This window comes from Prionailurus viverrinus, chromosome A1 (assembly GCF_022837055.1).
Source record: "Prionailurus viverrinus isolate Anna chromosome A1, UM_Priviv_1.0, whole genome shotgun sequence".
Classification (NCBI taxonomy): domain Eukaryota; kingdom Metazoa; phylum Chordata; class Mammalia; order Carnivora; family Felidae; genus Prionailurus; species Prionailurus viverrinus.
In genome coordinates this window covers 143205155-143232654 of record NC_062561.1, presented here as the reverse complement: position 1 = coordinate 143232654, position 27500 = coordinate 143205155, and the positions used below count along the sequence as shown (strand labels likewise).

Genomic DNA, 27500 nt, shown 5'->3' with positions numbered 1-27500 from the left:
GACCAGGTCTACAGTTTTTTGAGTTTCTGATCCCCAGCCATATTAGTCTTTGTTTTACAAACTGTACCCTAGATAAGCAAAATGTGTGTGTGTGTAAAGGGAACAGAGAACTCAACCATATTGTTAGATACAGAAAACAAGCAAAAAAAAGACCAAAAAAAACCCAAAAACAAAAACAAAACTATTCCCTAAAAGCAAGTGGACCAAGCAGACACCTAATTTGAATAAATGTAGGAACTGGGATCTGTTTTTGAAGAATATATAGGATCCTGCCCGAGTACATAATGGGAAAACAGGCAAATTTGAAGCACTGTTAACACTGAGAGGTTTTTGAGTCAGGGATGGCTTCCCAGGGAAAACAACATCTTAGCTGAAATCTTAAGAATGAGATGGAAATAGGGGCACCTGGGTGGCTCAGTCGGTTGTGCGTCCGACTTCAGCTCAGGTCATGATCTCATGGCTCGTGGGTTCAAGCCTCACATCGGGGTCTGTGCTGACAGCTCAGCACCTGGAGCCTGCTTCAGATTCTTTGTCTCCCTTTCTCTCTGCCCCTCCACTGCTTGTGCTCCTCTCTGTCTCTCTCAAAAATAAGTAAACATTAAAAAAAGTTAAAATCAGTTGGAAGGTCTGGAAGAAAATTGCAAATTCTCTTAAAATTCAGATATAGCAATTGATATGCATATATAAAATGTGGAAAGCCGTTTGCCATGGCAACCACTTAATTACAGATGTAAATTATCATGGAGGCATGGATGCTGTATGTTCAAATTCCATTAATAATCACGTTAAGTATGGCTCTGAATATTTACATGAGCAGTTCAGGTACTCTGTTTTAAGAGCTTAATGCAATGATGGTTTTCTAGGCTGCATTGCCACTTGAAAAGTAATCTGCATCTCCTCTGATGCTGTGCTATGGCATAGTCAGCCATTATTTATGAGCTCAGTTACTGTATACAGTCTCTCCAGTAGTGTTATTAAATGTCCAGGAATCAGTCTCTTTTTTAAAAGACAGCCCCCAGTACCAATGAAATCTCAAATAAACATAGGCCATGAAGCCAATATTAAAAACTTTAACACAAAATGCACAGTTGCTATGTGTTGAGAGTTTTGAGGCTAACCTCAGGGCCCTAGTGTTGAAAAGATGATGTGTGCTTCCCTGTAGGAATTATTTAACGTGATCTGGACCCTAAGACCTTTAGCAGGCAAGAGATTTACTTATTATCCTAAAAATTTCATACCTCAACATTTTTTAAAGTGTCTTTTACTCTGCTATACACTGCATTTTATTTTGGAAGTTTATTTTGAATGATCAGTGTAATTTGGTTATAGTCAAACAGGAACTTTTTTTTTCCTTTTTTTTTTTTAAAGAGAGACAGAATGTGCAAGCAGGGGAGAGGGGCAGAGGGAGAGAGAGTATCTCAAGCAGGCTCCATGTTCAGGGAGGGAGGGCGGGGCCGGGGGTGATGCCATGATCCTGGGATTATGACTTGAGCCTAAACCAAGAGTCAGAGGCTCAACTGACTGAGCCACCCAGGTGCCCCAAACAGGAGCTCTTTCTTAATCCTGCATGTTGGATGAATAATTTATCAGGAAAATATTTCATAAATTTTTCCCAGTTGCATGTAAATAGTTTAAAAAATAGCTTCTCACTTAGAATGAAAGTAAAACTGTATCAGTAATTCACAGGAAGGAATAATCTGAGTAAATTCTTCTTTACCTGTGTTTGTTAGGATGCATTTTAAGAGTTAAGGCTTTAGAAACTGGTGAAGTAATTTGCATATAAATATGAATCATTGCTGAGAAAGACTTCAAGGAGGGTTCAACATGAGGGAAAGTGCATCTTTCTTATAGATTGTTTCTCCATATATTCTAAGGGCATCAGACAATTCTTAATTGGTGGTCATTAATTCTGAGTAATTATAACAGAAACTTCCTCTGGGGCCCTGGTTGTAAAGCCTCTTTGTGACAACTATGCTCTGATGGTCTTCCAAAGAATTCCCTTTATGTTGCTCTGTCATCCGCTGTCCACCCCCCACCCGGGAAAAGTATTTTTCTTGCTAATTATAATTCCATGGGAGTGTTTTTAGTAGGAGACAAGTACCGTACTAGACCCTTCTGGGAGATGGTGGGAGTCTTAATAGAGCTTTTTAAAAAAATTGACACCTGATCCTTTTCTTCTCCTTCCCTTCAGAAAATCTTGGTGAAAAACCTCTAATGTTATTAATCCTGTAGGAAGATGACATGTAGACATAATCTGCATTACAAAGACACTGTGGTCATCAGTCAAAAACCCTTTCATTACCCGTGAACGCTTTGACCTCCAGTTCCTGACCTGGCTATCAAAGCAGAGTTATTAAATATAAGAGTTGAGCCTAGTCTGGCTTGTCCATAAACTCCTGACATTTTAAAATTCAGTGCAGTAAAAACAATTTTAGATTTTGGATTCCAAAGAGAGAATTTGAAAGAGCCTCTTTACTCTTGAACCTATTACTTGCTTTTTAGAAAGGTGTCCCCAGCCTGACACAGGACCCTCTCCACCTCCCTTCCCTCTCCTCAGATGGGCCTCTTGCCCAGCAGTTACTGCCTTTGAGTGAATCCTGGTCCACTCTGTGCGAAGGTTTCCACTGCAAAAGGTGCACAGCAAAAACGAGAAAGATAAGGACAGTGTAGTAAGATTTCTTAGAGCTGCATGTATTCAACTTATAGAACTGTCCTTCATTGTCAGATTACATCCTTCACTGTTTTTGTGTTAAAATATCCTTTCTTTTATGCAATGATGAGGAAAGAAGATTGTGGTTATTTTCAGTGTCCTTATATTGGCAAAATAAAAATATTGGCCTTCCAGTAACTTTTCTGGCTATTATAGTAGTGTGTGAGGTCCAGAAGTGTGGGCAACACTCTTCAAGAATGTTAAAGGGTGTAGATTGTGTCTTTTTCACAGTTCTAGTTCTACTACTCAGAATGGGCCTCAGTAAATGTATGTTCACTGATAAAAACATGATCTGTGTTATGATCTGTACTAGCACAGCTATAAGTTTCTAGATATTTGAGAATGAGTAAAGTGTTCACCAGTGCTACTGAGCCCCATCCTGACATGATCTCTGCCCGCCCAGACAAGGCATAAATAATTAATGGAGCCATCACCTGGAGAACTAAAGAATCATTTCAGAACCGGCAAGCACCAAAACCAAATTCTGTTTTGGCTTTTGAATAAATTTTCATTGAGAACTTGAAAAACCTTAATGGGCAAAGTGATTTCAAAGGTATAGGTTAACCAAAGGTGGCAGTTCTTGGGCAGAAATCTTTGATTTGCCTTATAACTAATACTTAATTACTTGTTTATAAATACTATTCAAATATCCCTGACTCTGAATGGCTAACTTGACATTTTGGAACTGAGGATAGTGGCCTGGCATCTGAGAAGTCAAGCAGGCTGGAATACCATTGCTAGTTAGCTTTGGAACTTGGGAGGCATGGGAGCAAAACTCTCCTTGGGTGGAAAGAAGGGTCCTGGGAGCCACCATCCTGGTGTTTGCACTTGTGCTAAGCAAGATTTTATGAGAGCCTGATGCCTAAGATTGAGGGCAATATCCCGGTCCTGTAGACACCAAGACAAGCAGATTTCTCACTAACACATGGTTAGCTTAAGCCTATGATGCAGAGACAATGAAACAATGATGGAGGAGGAGGAGGTCAAGAGAGACAAAGATCATCAGCCATATTCTATGGATTAAGAAAAGCCACCTGTAGGGGGTGAGATGGTTAAACAGTGGCTGACCTGCTGGAGGAGGATGTAATTTGGGGGCTGAGAATGCTCTAGGTGCTGTGTTTTGTCTAATCGGCTGTCCTGGGAAGAACGTAGGACATGTTTTCTTGTGGATGACATTGTTCTGGGTGGATGTGCAGTTTTAGATGGTCCCCAATCATACAGAATCTCGGAGCAAAGACAAAAATTTGTATGGATTGTATGGCTTACATTTTTCCCCTCTAGTCCAATGGGGTTTATGTTTTGCTTGCAGTTTTCTCACACAGGTGTTCCACACCTTCAGAAGAGGACATCACCACAGACTTGAAATTGTTCTCACTTGGTCACTAGGTTTTGCTCCTAGAAGCTTCTCTGGCCAGGGACAGCATTCCCTGGGGGCATCTATATGGCAGTAAGGAGGTTGGTGATACTCAGACTGTAATGGAAGAGAAAGTCCTGTGGATGGAACTTCTTTACCTTTTGGTTTTCTTGCTGTACGGTTAGCAAATCAGCCTGTCCTCACCTTTTGGTGCAGTCTCCCTCTCCCCACCACTCCCTCACAACACTTCTGTGGTTCTCTCACTTGATAAGTGTTCCTCATCATCTGCTCTCTAACCTCTTGTAGGTGTAAGGAAGCCAGCCATATGAGTCTCCCCTCTTCAGCTGGACACATGCTTTTGTTTCAGAAGCTAATCTCTGGTTTGCAGTGAAGCAGCAGCAGTAGTCTAGCACGAGGGCTCAGGAGTGGACTCTGGAGCCATATTGCCTGGATTGGAGTCCCAGCCCCACCACTCATTAGCTGTGTAACCCTACTTAATTTAACCCCACATGCTTCCGTTTCCTCATCCATCAAATGATAATAGTGCCAACCTCCGAAGATTGTTAGAAGGACTAAATGAGTTAAAATGCTTCACCAGTGCCTGGCACATTATAGTGCTCAATGAGCATTAATGCTTGTCACTGTCATTTTTTTTTAAGTTTATTTATGTTTGAGAGAGAGAGAGAGAGCACACATGGGGAAGGGGCAGAGAGAGGGAGAGAGAGAGAATCCCAAGCAGGCTCCACACTGGCAGCCCAGAGCCCAATGCAGGGCTCAAACCCATGACCCCGTGAGATCATGACCTGAGCTGAAGTCGGACCCTTAGGCGATTGAGCCAACCACGTGCCCCTGGTTGCCCTATTAAAAAGTTCTAATCATCCGTACAAACTTCCAACTTTAGTTATAGTTGTGAATGTGTAAAATGGGGAGGGTGTTTATAGCTTTAGCTCCGTGTCATCTTTACTTAGAATCTACTATTTTGCCATAGAAGACCTTTCCAAAAGGTTCTGGAAAAGATGTTAAGACTAGAAAGAAAACAGGAATAAGAAACGACTTGTGAAGTTGGGTCAAGAACACAGCATGTGTAGAGGAAAATGGCTTAAGGACTGAGTGTGGATTTGGGATAGGGATGGAGACACAGAAGCCAAGGAAAAGGGACCACACTCCTTAGGGCTGTTAACAAGTTTACAATTGAATGGGAGTCCATCTGAGCCAAAACCAATACTGTTCTTTTATGGGACAAATGCATATTATGTCAGAGTTAAGACTTCTCTTTTTTACTACCCTTGTTCTAGATAGTTTTCCAGATAGTTGGTTAACCCTATACTTGCACCTTAAAATTTCACAGCTAAAATTGTTAAATAAAAAGTACACTTCAGGGCACCTGGGTGGCTCAGTCTTGATTTCAGGCCATGTCACAATCCCAGAGTCGTGGGATCCAGCCACAGGTCAGGCTCCATGCTGAGTGTGGAGCCTCCTTAAGATTCTCTTGCTCTCTCCCTCTGTCCCTCTCCCTTGCTCAAATGCTCTAAAATTTAAAAACAACAACAAACTTACTTTTCTTCTTTCTTAAAACAGTAGAGAGAACCTAGTGAAGCCTTGTATCGTTACTGAGAGCAATCAGTACAGAAATGTCTCGCACAACCCCTGCACATGAGAAGTATACAGGTTCATACCATGATGATTGGGATAAGAATAGCTTGATGACAGGGGCTCCTGGGTGGCTCAGCTGGTGGAGCGTCTGACTTCGGCTCAGGTCATGATCTTATGGTTCGTGGGTTCAAGCCCCGCATGAGGCTCTGTGGTGACAACTCAGAGCCTGGAGCCTGCTTCAGATTCTGTATCCCTAATTCTGTGACCCTCCCCTGCTCACACTCTGTCTCTCTCTCAAAAATAAATAAACATTAAAAAAGTTGTTTAAAAAAAAGAATAGCTTGATGACAGATTCAATGGGTGGGAACTGGAGATGGTCTGATACACTGCCTTCTTCATGATGTATGTTTGCCTTGGGGTACTGTAAAAGAGAAGTGTCTTCACCTAGTAACAGTTGATGACCTACAAATAGCCATTAAGGACGGCCAAAATGACTTCCGACTGTCAGCATGAAAGATGATTTGGGGAAGAATTCAAATTTAGACAGAAGAGAGAGCTAAACATCCAGGTAAATGTTAACCAGCATCCCTAGGTTTGTTGTAAATCACCCTGTACATCAGTTGTTGTACCACATGATGGTTCCAGACTTAGAGGTAAATAACTCAACATGGTATTCCTCTCCTGGAATGCACACCACACACATCAGATGCTAACATGTGACCCTGCCTTCTGGGCTGCTGATGAGGTGGGGGCTGGGGGGGAGTCTTTTCCTGGGCTAAAGAGCAGTTCTGTGTTCTCTGCCTTCAATTCTGGCACCTTCTGTCTGTCTTTACATTCTCCAGACTTATGCTGCTTCTAGGTACCACCCTTACCTCTCTGCAAACTGCCATGGTCTACCTCCTTCATTTACCCTTGTATCCCTCTGCCTTCTGTCACCTGCCATTTTTCCTGAACTTCCCCAGGTTTATCCCTGCACTGATTCCCTCCCCTCTGGCGTCTTGGAAAGTTCCCACAAGTCAGCCACAGCTTCGCTGTCTTTTTAGCTGTCCTTACTGCAGCCAGCCATTGTTGGAAACAGTTTTAGAGTTTTGAGGCTAAACTAAGGCTAACTGTTAGATAACTGAAAATCTGTTACATTTAATTGGCTTAATACCCTTTTCTTTGTGTTCTCCCAAAGAACATCATTTTCTATAGCTAGAAAGGAGGTTTTCCTTGCCTGCAGTCAAGTAAAAGGCCAGTACTGTGGTTTCGACCTTGTGTGGGTTTCATTAGTAAGTATGGCTGTTGTGTTGGCCAAAATTACCAACACCAGAGATCCACGTTATTGACTGAAGCTTTTCTTCCAACCATTTAAAAAACTTGTCAAGTATGTTATATTAGTTTTCTTTAAGATGTGACATCTGCATCACAGCACTGTCTTTTCATCCATCCCACAAATATTTACTGAGCACCTTTTATATGTCTTACATTGTTCTAGTCAATTGGGATAAAGAATAACCTAAGTTCTTTCTCTTCATGCAATTTACACTGAAGATGGCAGAGACACAGTAAACCAAATAAATTATTTAGTATATTAAAAGGTGATGGATGCTACAGAAGAAAAAAAGGTGTAGCCAGGGTAAGAGAGGTTAGGTATGCTGGGATGATAAGAGGACAAATTCTAATATGAAATAGGCTAGTCAGCATAGAATTCAGGGAGAACAGATTTAAAGACTTAAAAGGAGATAAAGGAGTCAGCCCTATGGGTAATCAGGAGAAGGAGCTTTCCAGGCCCAGAGAACAGTTAGAAGGAAGGCTCATAGGCCTTGCTGATAGAGAGCTGTGGACTCTGAGAGAAAGAGCAGAGTCAACAATGATGCTAAGGTTTTTGGCCTGAGCAGGTATAAGAACTGAACTCCTATTTGCAGATATGAAGTCCACAGAGCAAAGATAAGCTAGTGAAGTGGGGAGGGACAAGAGTTAGGTTTGCACATAATTTTCAAGTACCTTGTTAGACATCCAAGTAGAGATCAGGTAGACAATTGGATATGCACATCTGGAGATGAGAGCCTAGAGTATTTAAAGCCATGGGACCAAGTGTGATCAATGAGGAGAATACAGAGAAGAGGACAAAGGATTGAGCCCCGGGCACTCTAGAGTTAAGATATTGGAAAGTTAAGGAAGAACAGCAAAGGATGCTGAGGAGAAAAAGCCAACATGGCAGATGAGCTAAAATTCTTGCAAGGAGGACTGTTTTGCTTTAATCCTTTACTGTCGGTACTTTTTGAACTTGTTGATTGGAGTTCCCCATAAGCCTGGAATGCTCTCTGAACGGTGTCCTAGAATGGGGCTGGGATACTAGAAGCCAGTCAGTCATTCTCTGGTCTTACTTGCCTTGCTTCTTGTTAGAGAGATGGCTGCCTTGGAGAAAGGGAATGAGGTGTAGGGGTGTGGTGTCAGGGGCAGCCTCCTGGCATTATGCTGTGGTGAACTGAGCTGGGTCCACAAAACCTGGAGCCAGGCTAAGCTAGGTCCACATCCCAGACCTCTGAGTCACAGGGTAGACCTGAAAGGGGTCCCCAGCTGTGTTCCTAGAAGAGTCAGTGGCTATTTCAAAGAAGTAAATTGAACTCTTGACCTCTGTTATCCAAAGTTAACTGTGACACACCCACCAGGTTTGTGGTAAACGCTAAGACAAAATTGTGATGTATACTAAGAAATAAAATTTTCTGCCCTCAAGGGGCTCAGAGTCCTACCAGGGTACTGCTGTATCCTGAGGGCTGAGTATAATGACTGGCACTGAGGAGAGAACTCAGTAAATAGCTGTTGAATAAATATACAAAAATAACAATGTGATAAAGAGCTGAAGAGGAATATGCACAGGGTAGTGAAAGCACACAGAGAATACCATTCTGGCAGGAAGTGAGGACACATGTTTCACATGGAGGGGACATCTGAATTGGGGGACAGGGGATATTTCCAGGTAGATGACTACCCAAGGGGTCAGCAGGAATATAAGGCCCCTTGTTCAGGGAATGGTGATATGTGTGGTGTGACCAGATTCCTTGAGGATTACTGGCCTAAAAGCATTTAAAGCCTATGAAACCCTACATAACCCCAGTCCTCTACCCCTGCTGTGGCCCCTGGACTGTGTCGGGCAGCAGGACAAGTACATGGTATATACTCAGCACACACTCCCCGTGACTTACCTAATTGGAGCCCAAATTTATCTAAAGCTAGTAAGCCTACTGTCAACTATCTGCTGTGTGCTCACTCTCCAGAGAGATTAGGATATTTCATAGCTTTAGAATGAGCTTCTTGATTACAATGTAGTGGAGGCTCACTGTTGTGTCCCTCGCTGGGGGCCTCGCTACAGGTTGACAGTAGCAGTAACAGATGGCCTTCTTTTCTTCCTGTCCTTAGAAAATCGCTTTGCAAACTAAGGTCTAGCCTGTCTTGGCAGTTTTGTCTGGAAGCCTGTCTGAAGAGGAGGTAGGAACGTGATGCCCAAAGACCCACTTGTTTTTCTGTAGAGGAGGAGCCAGCCTTTGGTTCTGATGTTTTCAGCCCAGGAAAAATGGCTTTCTTCCACAAAAATGGTGGGTGACCCACAAAAGACAAGAAACCTTGAGTCCATACCCTTGGCCAGCTGGTGGTGAAAGACTGACAATTGTGTGGTTGATCTTGAGGGAAGGAGGCGATGCTCTAACAGCCAAGGAGAGACTGAAACAGCATGGAGACTTTCTTCACTTCCTCCACAGACTAAAGAGCTATGGTTCAGACTGGGCTCCCCCATTCCTGGCATCTCATAAATGTGAGGTAGTCATCTTCAGCTCAAGTAAAGTATTATTTATTATATTCAGCAACTCCTAGTCTTTCTAAATTTGGGGGCTTGGCAGGATTATGGAGATGTTCGTCTTCCCACCTAAAGGATTTCCTTAAAATGTACATTTGCTATCATTATTTGATTCCAGGGCAGTAGTCCAAAAATTACATAAGATATACAACTCTGTGGTTGGTCTAATCACAGTCAATGAATGTGGGTCACAAAGCAAGAGGGTGAGGACTTTACTCTTCTTTGTGCATTTCATTCATTTTCTTTTTTTTTTTAGAACCTTCTAGATTTTAGGCACTGAAAATGCTGTAATAAGACATAGCGCCTATCCTCTTAGAGCTCATGTAGTTTAATTATTTGAGTTAAATCCAAACCACATGTTTAGGTTGACCACAGAGACTGAAAACTCCTATGCAGCAAGATCACACAGCTGGGAATCCAGGGTTGAATCTGAAAGCTCCATCCAGGTAGGGGTAGATATTACTAAAACAGCAGAGGGACGTGGTGGGCATTGCATTGTGATAGCTCATGTGATACATCATGAGAGAACTGACACCGTGTGGTTGGCCTCACTGGGCTTGTCAGGGCTCTGTCTCCGGCCTGTGGTGGCGTCTTGGGTAGTCCAAGTAACTAACCACCAGTTTCTTTTCTTTTTTTTTCTTCCCCAAAGTTAAGTCATCCCCAGGTGACCCCATGATGAGCAGATGCTGGCATCTTCTAATCCTCTTGGGGCAACAAACTGGGAGGTGCTAGCAAGAGACGAGATGGGGTACAGAGATGAGGATATCTTTTAAAGTTGTAGAAAATGGTACCTTCTCGGGTGCTGTTCTAACAAGTTGAGCCATGGCAGAGGTTATCAGCCCTCTGAGTGACTTCCTGTCTCTTTCAGTGCTAGCTGTTTTCTTTGGTTGCTGGGCAGTATCATTCTCCCTGCTTTTCTTCCTCCCAGCTGGGCCAATCACTGCTCAACCAGGCACATGGGGAGATATGCCAGTCAGAAGAAAAGCAAAGGCCCACTGGCCTAGTCCCTTTCTCTATCACCCCTCTCCCCAAACAGTAATGCTTTAGGGCAAGGTGATAGACCCCAGAGACAACTACGGGCTGACCTAACTTCAGAAACTACTTTTTTAATAGAGGCAGAGGAAGATCAGACCATTTTCTGGCATGGCTCTTATGTTAAACTCCAGAGCACACTTCACCTGCCATTTGGTCTCTAGCTATAACCCACAACCAAGCTGAGTGCCCCTGGGTGGTATACTCCAAATTGAGGACCAGAAGAACCATTCCCAATATGCAGCAGACTTGGTAGGTCTTACTATATTCTTCTGCCTGTTGTCTGACGTGCCTGTTTAAGACTTTAATTCTGTCTCATTAGCTGGTATCATTAAGCCTATTTTGAAGGTCAGGGCTTAAGTTTGCTTCTAAACACTGGGATTCACAGACCTGCAACAGGACAGTGTGACAGGATAAACCAAAAACCAAGAGTCGTCATTTCCTTTCCTGCTGGCACATTTCATTCTTATTGACTGGTATGTGTCAAGTTTTTTTAAATGGTTTTCACGGGATGCACCATGGTTTACAGATATTTTATTACAGGTTTAACTATGTTCCCAGCACTATTCTGAGTCCTGGCTTCATAATGCTTAACCACATAATACAAAAGTCCCTGCCCTAGTGGAGTTTAAAGTCTAGGATGGAGATGGAAACAAAGTAAAATAGTAGGTTGAACTACATTTTATGTCCATTTTTGTAGGTTACAAATGGTCAAATATTAAAAGTTTCATATGATTCAAAGTAATATATCCTATGTTAGTAATCATAAATGCTAAGGAGAAATAAAGCAAGGACAGTGGGGAGATACAGGGTTGGAATTTTAAATAGATTGGAATGGAAGGCCACACCAACACGGTGGCATCTGTAGCCTAAAAGCCATCTGGAAGGAAGACACTGCTGGGAAGAGGAATAGCAAGTGCAAAGGCCCGAACATGGCTGGATGTCCGTGAAAAAGCCCTCTGGCTGCTGAGGCTGGAGCAGAGAGCACAGGGTTACAAAGGCAGGCAGGGGTCAGTTTGAACAGGTAATAGGGAGCTGGATGACAGGGCCTTGAAGGCCAAAGAGAGAACGAGAAAGCTGGATTTTACTCTGAGATGGGGAACCCTAATGGATCTGTTTCTCACTTTTATTAACAAGCAAAAAAAAAATCTGTTAGAGTGGTGTTTCAGTGCTAAGGAATGCTTGTTAGGGCCCAGGCTGCTCCTAAGATGCACTGGGCCTGAGAGCAGTGGAGTTAGGACATTGTAAGGTAGGGACTAAGCGTGGCAGTCACTGGAGAGGGCCACCTGAATCATTAAACTTTCTGGAATTCCTTTGGTAGAGAGCCTGTGTGTAAATACCAGAGAGAAGAAAAATGGGACTTTTTTTGTTTGTTTGTTTACCCAAAGGCCCACTGTTTCCTTTCTCTCAATGAGATGTAGGTCTTGCATTTTCATGGCATTAACTGTGCTAGTAACCACTCTGATGAGTGTTGGGAGGAAAGATCCCAAAAGCCACGGCAACGTACATGGTAGCCATTTCCCCCCTCTGAGAATCTGGTTAAGGCCCTCTTGTGTTTGTCTAGGCTGGCTGCCCTGGGTGGCAGCCTGTGGTTTCAGCACAGATGGCACCCACCGGGGCTTTCAGAAATACCAGGGCCCACTTTTTTTACCCTCCCACATGGACTGCCCTGTGGGCTTATAAATATTCAAGCTGAGGCTTTGGACAAATTCATAAGCATGGCACCCTTCTATGTTAAGAAAAGCCTCCCTGCTGTCCTTATTCACAAATTGGCCAGTAGCTGCCACAGGATTTTAAGCTGGGCTGACGCACTTCTAGAACCTTAGCTGAGCTATTAGAAAGGGGGAACATCTAGAAGCACTAAGGAGCAGTGTTGGAGTGAATGTTTGTGACTGCTTGGTGAAGAGGGATCTGATATTAAAATAAAGACTGTATTATTTAATTATTTTTAAACTACCTATTTCCCACAAGGATCTGAAATAGCCAAAGTAAGGTATTTTTTATGTCCTAAAACCAACTCCATCTCTGTGTAAAGGCAAACTCTATGCTTTCTGTCTTGATCATATTAAAAAACATTACTTATGCGGCTTAAGCCCAATAATAAAATGATATACATAATTAATATTTAATCAGAGCCACAATTTAAATATGAACACTCGGGTCTTTTATAGGGACAAGCAGCTAATTAGGCTCCCTTGCCTAGAGCTTGACCATAGAGCCTCCATGCCAGAGTCTCTGAATCCTTGCAGAAGTCTCAGCCATGGTCCCTCACCATTTCCAGGGTGGTAACTTAGTACCTGTGGGTGGAGACTACCAAAGTTCCATGTTCCTTGGGTGAAGTTTCCTAGGGAACGAGATGGAGATTAATCAGGCTTTATCATAGGCCCTTTGAAATACAAAAGAATTTGCTCAGTAATTTTAGATCTCCCCAGCTGAGTAAAGTATGTTCCGATGGAGGAGAGTATATATATTCTTCCAAGGTTATTAAGCTGTAGCTTGGGTTCTCCCCTCCTCCCCACCCAATTACTACACCTTTCAAAATATACCCTCAAAATTGAACGGATTTGCTTATTCATAACTGGTGAACTTTAAACTGCTTTTATATAGGAGGGATCTGCCAAAGGCTTTCACCTATTGTCAGCTGTTAGTCTGTTCCAGTTTTGTTACTGCCATTACTATTAGGGACATGGAAAGTATTTTTTAGGTGCTTTTAACATTCACAACTATTTTATGAGTTAAGGATTAGCCGTTTTACAGGTGAGGAATCATAATCAGACAAAAGAGATTTTTTTCCAAGGGCACCAGTCTTAAATGGCAAAAGCTTGGGTTCAAACCTCTATCATACCCTGAACTCAGAGCTTGTAACTATTAACTGACCTACCTCTTAATTTACTGAGTCTTTGCTAAGACCTTGCATATTCTAGAGTACCAACACATTCTTCACTGGCGGCCTGGCCTTATCCTTGGGGGAATTAGCGCCTTTCACTTACGCATCTGACTGTGGAGGGCATTTCTCTACCTACTTTCTAACACTCTGACCTATGGAGAAATAAAGGGTTGCAGGGTTGGAAAGACTTCATTTTTGAAGCACCCTTCTTCAGACAGTGAACAGAGGAACCAGTTCCCTCTATTCCATCCCTGCTAGAAAGTCCTCTAAGGCCTCCAGAGTAGAACAATGGAATTAATTAGGGAAGCAGGGATGGTCAGATCCAAAATCAGACATGGAATGCCATGCTTGGTGAGAAGATGTCATCATAGGATGAAGACAGAACTATGAAAGTTGTGATCTGTGGTTTGAAACACAGCCCTTGATCTTGTTCAAACCTAATACTACCACAGGTTCAGTCACGTTCTTTTTTGTGGGAAAGTTGCTGTAATGACTTGGAAGCTTTGGTGTGGTAAACCCAGAGAATTTCAGTAAAGGTAGGAAGACAGAATTTAGAACCAAGATTAAATGAGGAGGATAGAATTGCCACTGCAAGGTATCTGAAAAAGCTTTTGGGGGATATAAATTAGCAATCTTGATTATACAGGTGTCATTTTGCAGAGAAAACTTTTTTTCCCCTGCCACATAAAATAAAGCCATCCTCTTGCGGCATTCTTTCTACCGAGAAAGTTTCATTAGGTAAGATTTGGGGCCCTCTGTTGCCTTTGTCATTTCAGGTTCTGGACTTCCTTATGAGCAGCTTCTGGTGTGGGACTGGCAGCCAGGGCTAGAGGGGGACAGGCAATGCACTCACTCTCTCCCACAGGGCAGACCCCTGAAAGTGATGGTCTCCTTACACTTTGTCTCACTTGCTTTGCCTTAGTCCTCAACTCCTAGAGCTGGCAATAGAACTCTCAGTTACATAGCAGTGAAGCCATAAGGAACAGAAAAATGGACATTTAATGATAGGGTGGTGGGGTCAGCAAAGTGGCAACAGAGCTTATTAGTGTCTACTCAGGGCCAAATTCATTTAAAAGCATTCTAAAAGAATTCAGACAAAACAATTCTGAAGTTTGCAGTGTGTTTTTTTAATTAAAATTTTTTTTTAATGTTTATTCATTTTCTGAGAGGCAGAGAGAGACAGAGCATGAGTGGGAAAGGGGCAGAGAGAGGGAGACACAGAATCCAAAGCAGGCTCCAGGCTCTGAGCTGTCAGCACAGAGCCCAACGCGGGGCCCGAACCCACAAACGGCAAGATCTTGACCTGAGCCGAAGTCAGACCCTCAACCAACTGAGCCACCCAGCAGCCCCTGCGGTGTGTTTCTAAATGCTTATATAAGTATAGAAATGTCTGACTTGGGTATGCAGTCGGTTGTTGGTGAATGCCAACAAAAAGACTCCTCATAGGCTTTAATTCAGGTTAAGATCTGGTCTCTTGCAATTTAACCATGGTTGTGTGTGAATTTCCTTAGAACAGGGGTTGGCAAACTTTTCCTGCAAAATTCCAGACAGTAAATATTTTAGATCTTTCTCGCCCTAGGGTCTGTAGAAATTACTTACTCTGCTGTTCCAGCACCAAAGCAGCCACAGGCAAAGTCCATAAAATGAATGGTCACAGGGTATGTTCCAATAAAACTTTATTTATAGAACCAAGTCCGCATTTCACTTGTGGGCCTTAGTTTGCCAATGTCTGCCTTAGACCTATAGGAAAATGCTCAGTGCTATAAGAGCTTTGTGGGAAGAAAAAATAACAAGTTTGATTTGCTTTTCTAGAAATTACTGGGTTCACATTCCAGTACGCATAAAAGAGGCTAAAAATATTTCTAAGAAAGGGATGAGATTTCTTGATCAGGTCGGATTAGTTGCGTAAAATAGTCCCTGACACTTGATATTGCAAAACAGATGCCATCGCCCAAAGCAGGGAAATCAGTAACAATTACAACCTATCTGTACAGTTATTCACTTTATACCATAAAGCCAGGGGAGGTTCTCACCTGTCTTCTCTTCTGCCCTGCAGGACTGTTCCTTATTCTGGGTTTGATACTCTACCCTGCTGGCTGGGGCTGCCAGAAGGCCATAGGCTACTGTGGACACTATGCATCGGCCTACAAACCCGGAGACTGCTCCTTGGGCTGGGCCTTTTACACCGCCATCGGAGGCACAGTCCTCACCTTCATCTGTGCTGTCTTCTCCGCACAAGCAGAAATTGCAACCTCCAGTGACAAAGTACAGGAAGAAATTGAAGAGGGGAAAAGCCTTATATGCCTCCTTTAGTTTGGAAGAGACACAAATGCCACTTTCTGCCCATGTAACCTTGTGAAACAGCACCCCTCTGGTTTCATCATCTGAGTCAAGTGAAGAACTAGCCTTTATCTACCAAAGCCTACATTCCACAGCCTTGAGCCTTAACAGGACCAATGAGAGGCAACAGACAGCTAAGTGATGGTACTCGAGGACCACAGTGCAAAATGCCAGAGATGGAATATAAAAGTACTGCATGAAGCCTGACACAAGTTGACAAGTCTGTCTGACTCCATCTTCCCCAAGGCTCAACAAAGGATAATGATCTAAACCATTAAGGCCGCAGTTCTTCTGGTAACAGAGGAGATTGTGAGCTAGATTTTCAGGCTATTTTGAGATGTGTTTCTGCCACAAGGCTGCATGCCTGTGAGCATCTCTGCCTCAGAATGAGGTTTGGGGGTTGGTGTTTTTGTCTCCTCCTAGTTCTTCCAAGTTTTCTCAGAGACTAAAAATGAAGACTGCATACTTACTGGGGATAGGGATGTGTGCTCAAGGGCATACAAGACACTGCCTCTTAATTAGCTGACCGAGGGGTGAGCAGGTCAGTGTGGAATGCTGTTATGGAACTTATTCTAGGCTGAATTCCAGAGTAAGGTAGATCTATTGAACTGTAATTCCAAGATTTTAGAAATTTGACTAAGGAAAGAATAAGGACTTGTATGATCATGAGAATAAAGAAGAAAATCCTGCTAGTGAAGACAAACTCATTCCACTTCCCAGCAGTCAGGCTAGCACCAGTACTGGCCCAGGCTCCTCTTCCAATGGAGATCACATGTTTTTCTCCTAGGGTTAGGATTGAGCTTTGACTGCCAAAGGAAACCTCACCCTGTTTCCTCATTCCAGGAACAGAGATCTCTAGGCCAGCTGTGGCTCATTCAGATGTACAGTGGAAGAACTTGCCAGAATCTCAGCACTTGTGGGGAGACCTCTTCCCACTGGTAACCATGTGGTAGTCAGCTGTATTTCCAACCCCAGCAGCAACTGAATGACATTCTTTGCAGGAAAAAAGAAGCTAGTCATCTAAGTCAAGTTTCTCCAGTTACTGGTATTGATCCTGAAAGCAGACTAAAATAACATTAAAATTACTGCAATGGGTAATTTGCATCAAAGGCTTCATACCCAAAAATGCACAGAGTAGAAAGTTAATACAAAAATGAGAGCGAAACCAAGCCTAAAGTCCCTGCCTATAACTGTTTACAAAAATAATGGAACACCACTATTAAAAAGGATTCAGGAGACTTTAATCTAGTTTCTGTAAGTTGCCAATAAAATGGATTGAGAAAAATGGTATTAGCCATCACTTTAAATTGACTTTGGAATGATCTCAGTGGCAAGAACCCAGTTGGGTATTGCCCCAAGCTTCAGAACTGCAGAATGATACAGAAATTTAAGCAAGTGGAGTTGGACCTGTGAGATTTCTGGAAGAATTAAAAGGATAGGTCTATTTGGGCTTATGAATCTGCTCACGTGACAGCTTGCTTTGTTTTGAAAGCTTAACAAATAATTTACTCTGCACCTGCTCTGTGTAAGGTATTGTATTCTAAGTGCCATCAGGCATAGAACCCTGATTGAGATTTTACGACCTTGCCCCAGTGAATCATCTTCAGGCTGACTCTAAAACCATGCCTTGGTGCAAAACAAATAACTGCTTTATACATAGATGGAATGGAGTGACTGAAGTTTTATTCCCTTCTGGCCTCTGGTCTATACCACAAATCATCCCATCACACAAATTAAAAGCTAAGGGCAGGAGGGGTGGTGGTGTAGAACCCGGCCTTAATGAGTTCACCAGTGTTCCACCAAAGTTCAAAATAAGCAAGATGCAGTCCTAGGACTTCTTTTGAAAAGAGAAGGGGTAAATAGGTATCCTCATAGCAGCCCTCGGTACAGCCTCAGGAAACAATCCTATCGAACACCACACAGAAATAGGTTACGGCAGCCAATGGACAGGGCTCCTGTCCCTGACTGTGCATTTATATGCTCTCACCAAGCCTCAATGCCCATAGTAACTACTTTTTAAACCTGAGCAGTAATTTTCATTAATTTTATCAGAAGATTCACTCTATTTTTTGCTGTAAAAAATAGAGAACCCATTTCCTAATTCCCTAACACTAATTTTATACTCTAACTTTCCTTCTTACAGACAAGTTCAAGTCCTAAGCCCTGACGATCCTCTGAGCATGTCCATCATCTTTACTGTCTGATTGCTCTTCAGCTTAGGTGGTGATGTATATCTGGAACACCCTGATAACAGTAGTCACAAGTGTAAACCTTACTTGGCCAGTGTTCTACTCCATCAGTCTGAATGCTACAGAAAACAAAGCACATGCACACACACATAACCCCAAACCACTAAAAACTACTTAAATGCTGACTGAGTAATCAGAGATGGAATTTCTCTAGCAGAGACAGAGTAAGAAGTAATGTTGGGCCTTTTAAACCTTCAGTCCATTAGCTAGGCTTTGGGGAAAATGGACCATTAAAATCATGCTAGTCTACACCAAAACTGTACAGCTGTTTAAAAACCACTGAATATGAGGAATGTGTTGACCCACACTTTGGTAATTAATATCAATCACCTCATCACCTCAGTCTCAAAGTCTAATACACCTGGACCATTACTACTACCAGAAAAGTCTTATTTATTTTTGCCTGCATCTGCGCTTAAAGTTTTGTGATGGGCTGGGCTTCTCAATGAACTCCAAGAAGGCAGAAATATCTGCCTTGGATTCTGTGGATTTTTTTAAACCTGTGTGCTAATTCAACAATGTTACATTCATTGTGTAAGGGTTTTTGTATAGTTTTCAAACCTCTGTGGTGTAATGATCTTTGTTAAACATGTAAAGTGCCATAGTCTTTTTTTATGTGTAGCATATTTAAAAAATATATATGTATATTATACATACACAAGTCTGTGTGAAAGATGTGCAATAACAAAGGTGTATGTATGTTTTTTTTTTTTTGGAAACTGGACAGGAGTCAGAACAGGGATTGTTTCTGTTTTGGCAAAGGAGAGGTAAACATTTTTTGCCTTCATGGCCTAGTCATTAACCCGTAACAATTTAAATGCTACACAAACCGATGTGAAGATAAGACTGGTATGGAATCATTTATTCCTGGGTCTAAATTAAAATAATCACTAGATTTACGTGAAAATTAAGCCAGCACCAGGCCCAGTGAATGCTAGTCTTTCATGTGAAATGTGAAGCTGCCATGTTGCCTTTTCTGTTAGTGTGATAACTAGTAGCTGGTACATAATCACTAAGGAGCTATTTCTTAACACGCTTTGATAGACCACGTTAATGCTAGACCACTATTTAAGGGCTGCTCTCACACCTTTGTAGCCATAAGAGTCTGGCTTAGAACAGACCTCTCTGTGCAATAACATGTGGCCACTAGAAATCCCTGGCCTGTATTTGTACTGGGGCAGCAATGACTCCCAAGGGCCAAAAGAGTTAAAGGCATGACTGGGATTTCTTCTGAGACTGTGGTGAAACTCCTTCCAAGGCTGGGGGTTCATTAGGTGCTTTGGAGGAACTCAGCATCACTTGATGTTCAGTAGCCACTTGAGCCAAATAGAAAATTGTATTTACCGCTAATGGACTCAATTTGAGCCTTCAAATTTGTGGTTATCCTATTGTATTGTAAACTAATACATTGTCTGTCTAGCATTGATTAGGTTCCTGTGCATATGTATTTCACAATGCCCTCCCCTCCCCAGATCTTAATTAAACCAGATTTTGGAAACTCATCCTGATTCTTTTCAAGTTTAAGTCTATTGGTTTCAATGGGATATATACAAGTTTCTCAAGAAAACACCTACCAGTCAAATTTTATGATAAACCCTAATTTATATGTAATATTACCAATAGGAAAAAATATTCAGGTACTTTATTCCATTCACTAGTAACATATATATTCCTACCTTAGGTTAGCTTTAACTTTAATATTAAGTACACATTTCTTCCTTGGAGAAGCATCAATATAAATGGGGGGAGGGGGACTCTCAAATACTATACAAATACCTTAAATTTTATAGTAAATTTAAGAAATATGAAAATGCTTCTATGTATTACAAAGGCTTTACAAAGAAATATGTGTAATAATGAGAAGGAAGAAAGTCAGATGAAGGGCACCGTCTCTTCCAATATGAAAAGCCAGTTGTGGAACAGTTCCACATCCACATTTCTTGAAGGTAATCCTGCCCATAACAAGCCTTATCAAGAAGGAGAATTCTAATTTATTAATTGAAAGATGACACAACCTATTTCATAAACGCTGATTCAACTCTCCATATCCCATGAAGCACTTATCTGGCAGAATAAACAAAAATGGCTATTTCTTTTCTGATTGAGGACCCATAACAGCTGAAACAACATTTATGCTTTGGCTTCTAAACATACCTGAAACCTGCTAGGTTTCTGATAGAAGTAAAAATTAAAAGCTGACAAAATTATTCGAATCACTCAAGAAAAAATATTCCAAACAAGTTATCTAAATATCTCAAGCAAAATTGGAAATTTTTGGTTGCTTTTTCAACTATCACATCTTTAATCCAAAAGAGAAAGGACCCTGACTTTACATGCCAGCAGAAGCTGGAGAATCCTCATAATTGCTTCCCATTTCATCCTTAGTTTTTACCTAGCAATTCTGCTACTGGATCAGCTTCTCATGATTGATCTCTCTGAACACTACATTCAGCATATTCCTAGCTCTCCTTAAAGTCTTTGCTTAACATTAAAACTACTTAAGAACAGTCATGACTATTTTGGACATTTATTTTTAAGTGGGTGTTTTCAGGAATTTCCAATAATTCACCATCTTTTCAACTCTGCAACACTAAAGGATAAAAACAACATCAAAGCAAACTTTTAGCCTCCTCTTCAAAGCAGCAAGAACCAGTAACTGTCTTTATTTCAGAGTCCATGTCAGCTGCTTAATCATTTGCCTGGGGCCATGCAATTGCTGTCCCTACTACTATCTTCTTCCTTGCAGCTTCTTCCTCACCACATAGAGTTCTACAAGATAAGTCTTTAAATTGTAAACTGCTCATTTTGCTGAGGAATACAGGATGTAGATAAAAGCATAAATAAGAGGAAGCAGTAAAACCACATGGGAAGGAAAAGTCAACCAAATAACATGTAGATATGTGCAGCTCTTTGGCTTTTTATAGTAAAATATACAGAAAAATCTAACATCTATAGGCAAGCAGTCAACCAAGTGTCCAAAGGGGATACCACTTTGACCTATCCGCAAGAGAACAAAGCCTGAATTAAGGCAGGTGATGGTGAAAACTGTAAGATGAATTAGATAGGTTTTGGAAAAAAAATGGACAGCTTGGTGACTAGTCAGAAGTGGGAGGGGGTGTGGAAAGAGAGGAAGAGAGAGTCCAGAGTGACTTCCTATTTAAATTGGGCACTGGGTGAAAAGTGATGCTGTCGCCAAGATTAGAAATCCAAGAGGAGCAGAAACAGTAAAGGTGGGAGGGTTCAGCTTAGGCTGCCAGTGGAGAAGTCCTGTGTGCAGTCCGGAAAAGGATATGGACAGAAGACAAAGTTATACAAAGAGATCTGGAAGTCATCAATACACACGATAGAATATAAAAGTTCTTAATTGCTGTGCAGTTTCTCTGTGCATGCACTGTCTTAAGCACTTAATATAATTCATTTATTCATCAAAACTCAATGAAAATTATTCTCGTGTTACAGATAAGTTGTTACTCAAGCAACTTAAGTTAAATAATTTAGGTTAAAAAGCTACCAAGTGAAAAAGCCAAGGCTCAAAGACAGTTTTGACACCCAAGTCTATATATTCTCAAACAGCTGTAGATTCCTTCACCTCGAAGGTACATGGTGAAAAGAAGGCCAATACAAACCGTGGGGGAACACCAACATCTCTGTGTAGGTAAGTCTCAGAATAACTTCCAAGTACCATTCCAAAAAGACCGTAAGCTGACAAGTGACAAAAACTGCTATCTCCTCCCTTTTCAGAGAAAGACCTGGTAGTTTTTCATACCTTTGAAGAGGACACCACATGTCTCAATTCACTCAATCCTGAAAACGGCCACTAAAAGTTCATTAGGTATATGACAGCAGTAATACAAATAGTGGTTTCATAGTTCTTATTTTGTTATAAACAACCTCTCATCCAGGATAAGCAGCTATTATTATTAGCTAAAAAGCCCGTTTTCTTCATAGTTAACCTAATAAGGATTTGACCTCAGCTAAAGTTTCTCCAAACATAAACACAAATGCCAAAGACCATTTGGTAACGGTACAGCAGGTACTCACCCACACATCACAGAGCCAGGCCTTGATGTGGAGACTTCAAAAGTACATGCTGTAATTTTTTTCTTGGTTGTGGATTTTTTTTTTCCTAGAGTCCTATCCCTAAAGGATGGATATGAATTATGGATATTAATGTGAAAAAATGGAAAGGGAACAAAGTTGGAAAGAAGTGGTACCATGGGGCAAAGATCCCATATGTAACAGGAGTGAGGAGACACGGGTCTAGCTGCCCCTTCAACACCACTCACTGAGTGACTGAGATAATTTTCCACTCATCTATAAAAATGCAGCCAGTAATAGAAATTACATCATAGGTCTGGTGTGAGGATTAAGTGATGTATGTAAAGCATTTAGTATACTCTCTGGTATAAAGTCCTCACTAAATAAAAGTTATTAGATGAAAAAATTTTGAAGAATAACATAACTTGTTAAAACCAATCTAATTTTACCTAGAGAGCCTCAATGGATTTGCTACCTGAGGCCACCAATGCTTTTTCCATCCTAATTATCCTTATCTTAGTGCTTTCAGGAAGTGGAAGATTTCTCTGTAGATTCAGGATACATGGTCACTCCTATTTAGCAAAACCAAAAAACAAACAGGTTAGTGTTGAATGAGCCATCATCTATCGACAATGAGAATCTAAAAGAACAAACCTGTAAAACCTACTGGTGGCAAAGACTTTAGAAAAGAACATCCAATTTGGCAGAGTGTGGATAAAGAGACCATTTCAGGGGCACCTGGGTGGCTCAGTCGGTGAAGCATCCGACTTCAGCTCAGGTCATTATCTCATGGCTTGTGAGTTCAAGCCCCGCATCGGGCTCTGTGCTGACAGCTCGGAGTCTGGAGCCTGCTTCTGATTCTGTGTCCCTCTCTCACTCTGCCTCTCCCCCGTTTGTGCTCTGTCTTTCTCAAGAATAAATAAAAAACATTAAAAAAAAATTTTTTTTAAAAAAGGCCGTTTCATACAATACTGACAGGATATAAATTGATAAAATTTTCTGGAGCAATTTGGCAATGCACAACAAAGGCCTTTAAAAATATGCTTAAGTTTTGAGGACCCGGCTGGTTCAGTTGGTAGAGAATGTGACTCTTGATCTTGGAGTCTTAAGTTCGAGCCCCACCATTGGAGGTGGAGTTAAAAAAGAAAACGCTTATGTTTTGACCCAGCAATTTGCCCTAAAGAAAGAACAAAAGACTAGGCCCCCAAACTTAGGAACAATAGATTCCTTGATAAATTATTAACACAAAAACCTGAAAATGAGAACATAAAGGAACAACAGGACTTAGAAAAATAACATATGAGCAGCTGAAAACAATGAACAAAATAGCAATAAGTTAATAACTATCAATAATTACTTTAAATGTAAATGGACTAAATTCTCTAATCAAAAGACACAGAGTGGTTTGAATGGATAAAAGAAAACAAAACCCAACTTTATGCTGTCTACAAAAGATTCACTTCAGATGTACGGGCACATATAGATTGGAAATGAAATGATAAGATCTTCCACGCAAAAATATACCAAAAGAGAATTGGCATAGTAATACTTATATGAGACAAAATACTTTAAAATAAATACAGTAAAAAAGACAAAGAAGGGCATTACATAATGATAAAAGGGTCAATCCAACAAGACAACATAATATTTATAAGTATTTATACACCCAACATAGAAGCAACTAAACATATAAAGCAAGTATTAACAGCCCTAAAGGAAAAGGGAGACAAAGCAATACAATGAGGTAATAGAAGGACATTATAGTAGGACATCAACAAACAGATCATCCAGACAGAAAATCAATAAGTAAACATTGGCCTGGAATGACATATTAGATCAGATGGACTTACTAAATATAAACAGAGAATGCCATCCAAAAGCAGCAGCAAACACATTCTTCTCAAGTGCACATGAAACATTCTCCAGGACAGATCACATGTAAAGTCACAAAAACAATTCTTAATAAATTTAAGAGAACAAATCATATCAAGCATCTTTTCCAACCATAATGATACAGAACTAGAAACCAATTACAAGAATAAAACTGGAAAATGTGCAGATTAAATACTGTGCAACTGTGAACAACCAATGTGGGTCGATAAAGTAATCAAAGGAGAAATAAAAATACCTCAAACAAAAATGCAAACACAACATACCAAAATTTATGAGATGAAGCAAAAATAGTTCTAAGAGGGATCATAGCAATACAGGCCTACCTTAAGAAATAAGAAAAATCTCAAACTATCTAACTTCACACTGCAAGAAATTAGAAAAAGAAAAAAAAAGCCCAAAATTAGTAGAAGGAAAAAAGTAACAGATCAGAGAATAAAAATGAAATAGACTAAAAATAACAGAAAAAGATCAATGGAACTAAGAACTGGTTCTTTGAAAAGATAAACATAATCTTAACACCTTTAGCCAGACTTATCAAAGAAAAAAGACAGCTCAGATAAATAAAATCAGATTTTACAAAGATACCTCAGAAACATGAAGGATGTTGAGACTATTATAATTATATGCAAATAAAATAGACAACCTAGAAGAAATGGATAAATTCCTAGTGACATACAGTCTTCTAGGACTGAATCATGAAAAAATAAAGAATCTGAACAGACTGATTACTAGTAAGAGGACTGAATCAAAAATCAAAACCTCCAACAAATAAAAGTCTAGGACCAGATGGCTTTAAGGGTGAATTCTACCAAACATTCAAGGAATTAATACCAATAATTCTCAAAGTCTTCTAAAAAAAACTGAAGAGGAGAGAATGCTTCCAATCATTTTATGAGGCCAATATTACCCTAACCAATATCAGCTAACGACACCACAAGAAAAGAAAATTACAGGACAATATCCCTGATGAGCATAAATGCAAAAGTTGTCAAAAAATATTAGGAAACCAAATTTAACAATACATTAAAAGAACCATATACCATGATCACATAGGATTTATTCCAGGGATGCAAGATGGTTCAACATCTGCAAATCAATTTCATATACTACGTTAACAAAATGAATGATAAAAATCATATCATCATCTCAACAGATGCAGAAAATAGCATTTTGAAAATTCAACATGTATTTACAACAAAAACTCTCCACAGAGTGAGTATAGAGGGAACATACCCTCTTTCGTAATGGTGATATATGGACAAGGTGAAAATAGACAAGCCCAGAGCTAACATCATACTCAGCAGTGAAACAGGAACATGAGAAGGATGCCCACTGTCACCATTTTTATTCAAAACAGTATTGGAAATCTTATCAAGAGCAAGGAGGCAAGTAAAAAATTAACAAAACATCCAAATTGGAAAGAAATAAATAAAACTGCCACTATCTGTAGATGACATGATTTTATATACAGAAGAGCTTGAAGACTTTATTTTAAAAATGTTAGAATAAATGAATTCAGTAAAATTTCAGGATATGAAATTAATATACAAAAGATCTGTTGTATTTCTATACACTAAAAATGATCTATCAGAAAGAGAAATTAATAATCCCATCTACAATTGTATCAAAAAGAATAAAATATCTAGGAATAAATTTAACCAAGGTAAAACACAGACTAAAAACTGTAAGACACTGATTCAAGAAAATAAAGATGACACAAACAGATGGAAAGATATTCTCTGCTCACAGAAGAATAATGTTAAAATGTCTATACTACTCAAAGCCATCTACAGATTCAATGCAAACCATTTCAAAATTCAAATGGCATTTTTCACAGAAATAAAATAAATGATACTAAAATCTGTACGGAACCACAAAAGACTCTGGGCAACCAAAGCAAACTTGAGAAAGGACAAAACTGGAGGCATCACACTCCCCGATTTCAAGTTATATTACAAAGCTATAATAATCAAAACATTATATTAGCATAAAAAGAAAGAGCCCAGAAATAAACCCACACATACATGATCAATTAATCTATGACAAAGGATTAAAAAATATAAATGGGGAAAAGAACAGTCTCTTCAATAAATGGTGCTGGGAAAACTGGACAGCCACATGCAAAAAAAAGAAACTGGACCATTATTTTATACCATACACCAAAATTAACTTAAAATGGATTAGAGAACTGAATGTAAGACCTGAAACCATAAAATCCCTAGAAACAAACATAGGTGGTAAGTTCCTTGACACTGACCTTGGTAATGATGTTTTGGATATGACTCCAAAAGCAAAGGCATCAAAAGCAAAATACCTGTAAATTAACCAACTGAACCACCCAATAAGGTTGAAAGAAAAACTTATTTTTTAATTTCAGGATAAAAGGTATCTTCCTCAAAAATTAATAGAAACATATAAACCAAATTTTAATGTTTATTGGTATAAAATTATGAGCAACTTTATCTTTTGCTTTATAAATATTTTCTGTAATTTCTACTGAAATGTGTATTTATTTTATAAATTAAAAAAAGTTTATTTTAGAAGCTAAACTATCAGACCATTATGATATAATGCTAAAAGAGGGAACATAGGATTAAAAAACCCACACTGTTTATATCCCTTAATTCTATATAAATGTATGCATGGATAGAAAAAGTGGAAAATACAATAAAACATTAGCAGTGATATTCCTAGATGATAGAAACACAGATTTTTTTTCTCATTTATCATTTTCCATGTTTTCTAATTGTTCTCTAATAGGTATATAAGACTTTCAAACTAGAAAAAACTAGTAGAAAAAACTACTTTGAGTAGGAGGCACAAACTACTAGAAAAAACAAACTAGAAAAAACTACTTTGAGTAGGAATGTGTGTGCCCAGTGGACTGAGTTTTTGTGTAGACTATAATATTGCAGGAACTACTGTGATGACCAGATAAAAGAGTGATTTTTGGCTGAAGAAACAGCTGAAGAATATTATAAGCTACCAACAGTAACAACTACTCACAACTATGATTTATCTTGAGAATCACCGGCCTACAAAATACTAAATGAGTGTTGAAGGAATTCTAAGATTACATATAAGAATTAAAAAATAAAATTTGCATGCTATGATTCTACAAAGTATAACTGTTTAAATGTAGAGAAAATATTTACAGTAATTTTGTCTTGAGTATACAAAACATCATTAGGTTGGAGAAGATTAACTATTTTCTGTCCTATTAGAGAAAAGATAAAATGGTTTTAGTGGCAGGAAAGTTTTAACTACACCATCAGCCATGTAAGCCCAGAAAGATATAAGCTGAAAAATAAATCAAGATTTAGATCAACATAAAATTTAACACTCACTACATTGCTACCTGGTGGCTCCTATCTCCTTGCCATTTGAAAACATAAACAGTGCTAGTGAAAATTCTATAGGTTAAAGGCTTTTTCTTACCAAAACCACAAAGTTAAACTGTAAATATGAAACCTCAGGAAGGGTAAGAACACTAGAGAAGAGTCTTTCCTCATTTTCCCAGAAACTTTAAATTGAATAAATCTATCTACCTTGTATAGATTAGTGGCAAT

The 27500-nt window shown here is 39.9% G+C and overlaps 1 protein-coding gene across 9 annotated transcripts in view; it reads left to right on the top strand.

Moving 5' to 3' along the window:
- LHFPL2 (LHFPL tetraspan subfamily member 2) overlaps nt 1-19502 on the top strand; it is a 165320-nt gene extending 145818 nt beyond the window's left edge. For 8 of the 9 annotated variants that reach the window (XM_047868708.1, XM_047868686.1, XM_047868682.1 and 5 more), the window contains one exon: nt 15468-19502. In XM_047868708.1, the coding sequence (XP_047724664.1) occupies nt 15468-15724 (257 nt within the window). In that variant the 3' untranslated portion in view covers nt 15725-19502. The remainder of the gene's footprint in view (nt 1-15467) is intronic. The other variant, XR_007154383.1, reaches the window with a different exon arrangement.
- Nucleotides 19503-27500: the final 7998 nt, after the last annotated feature.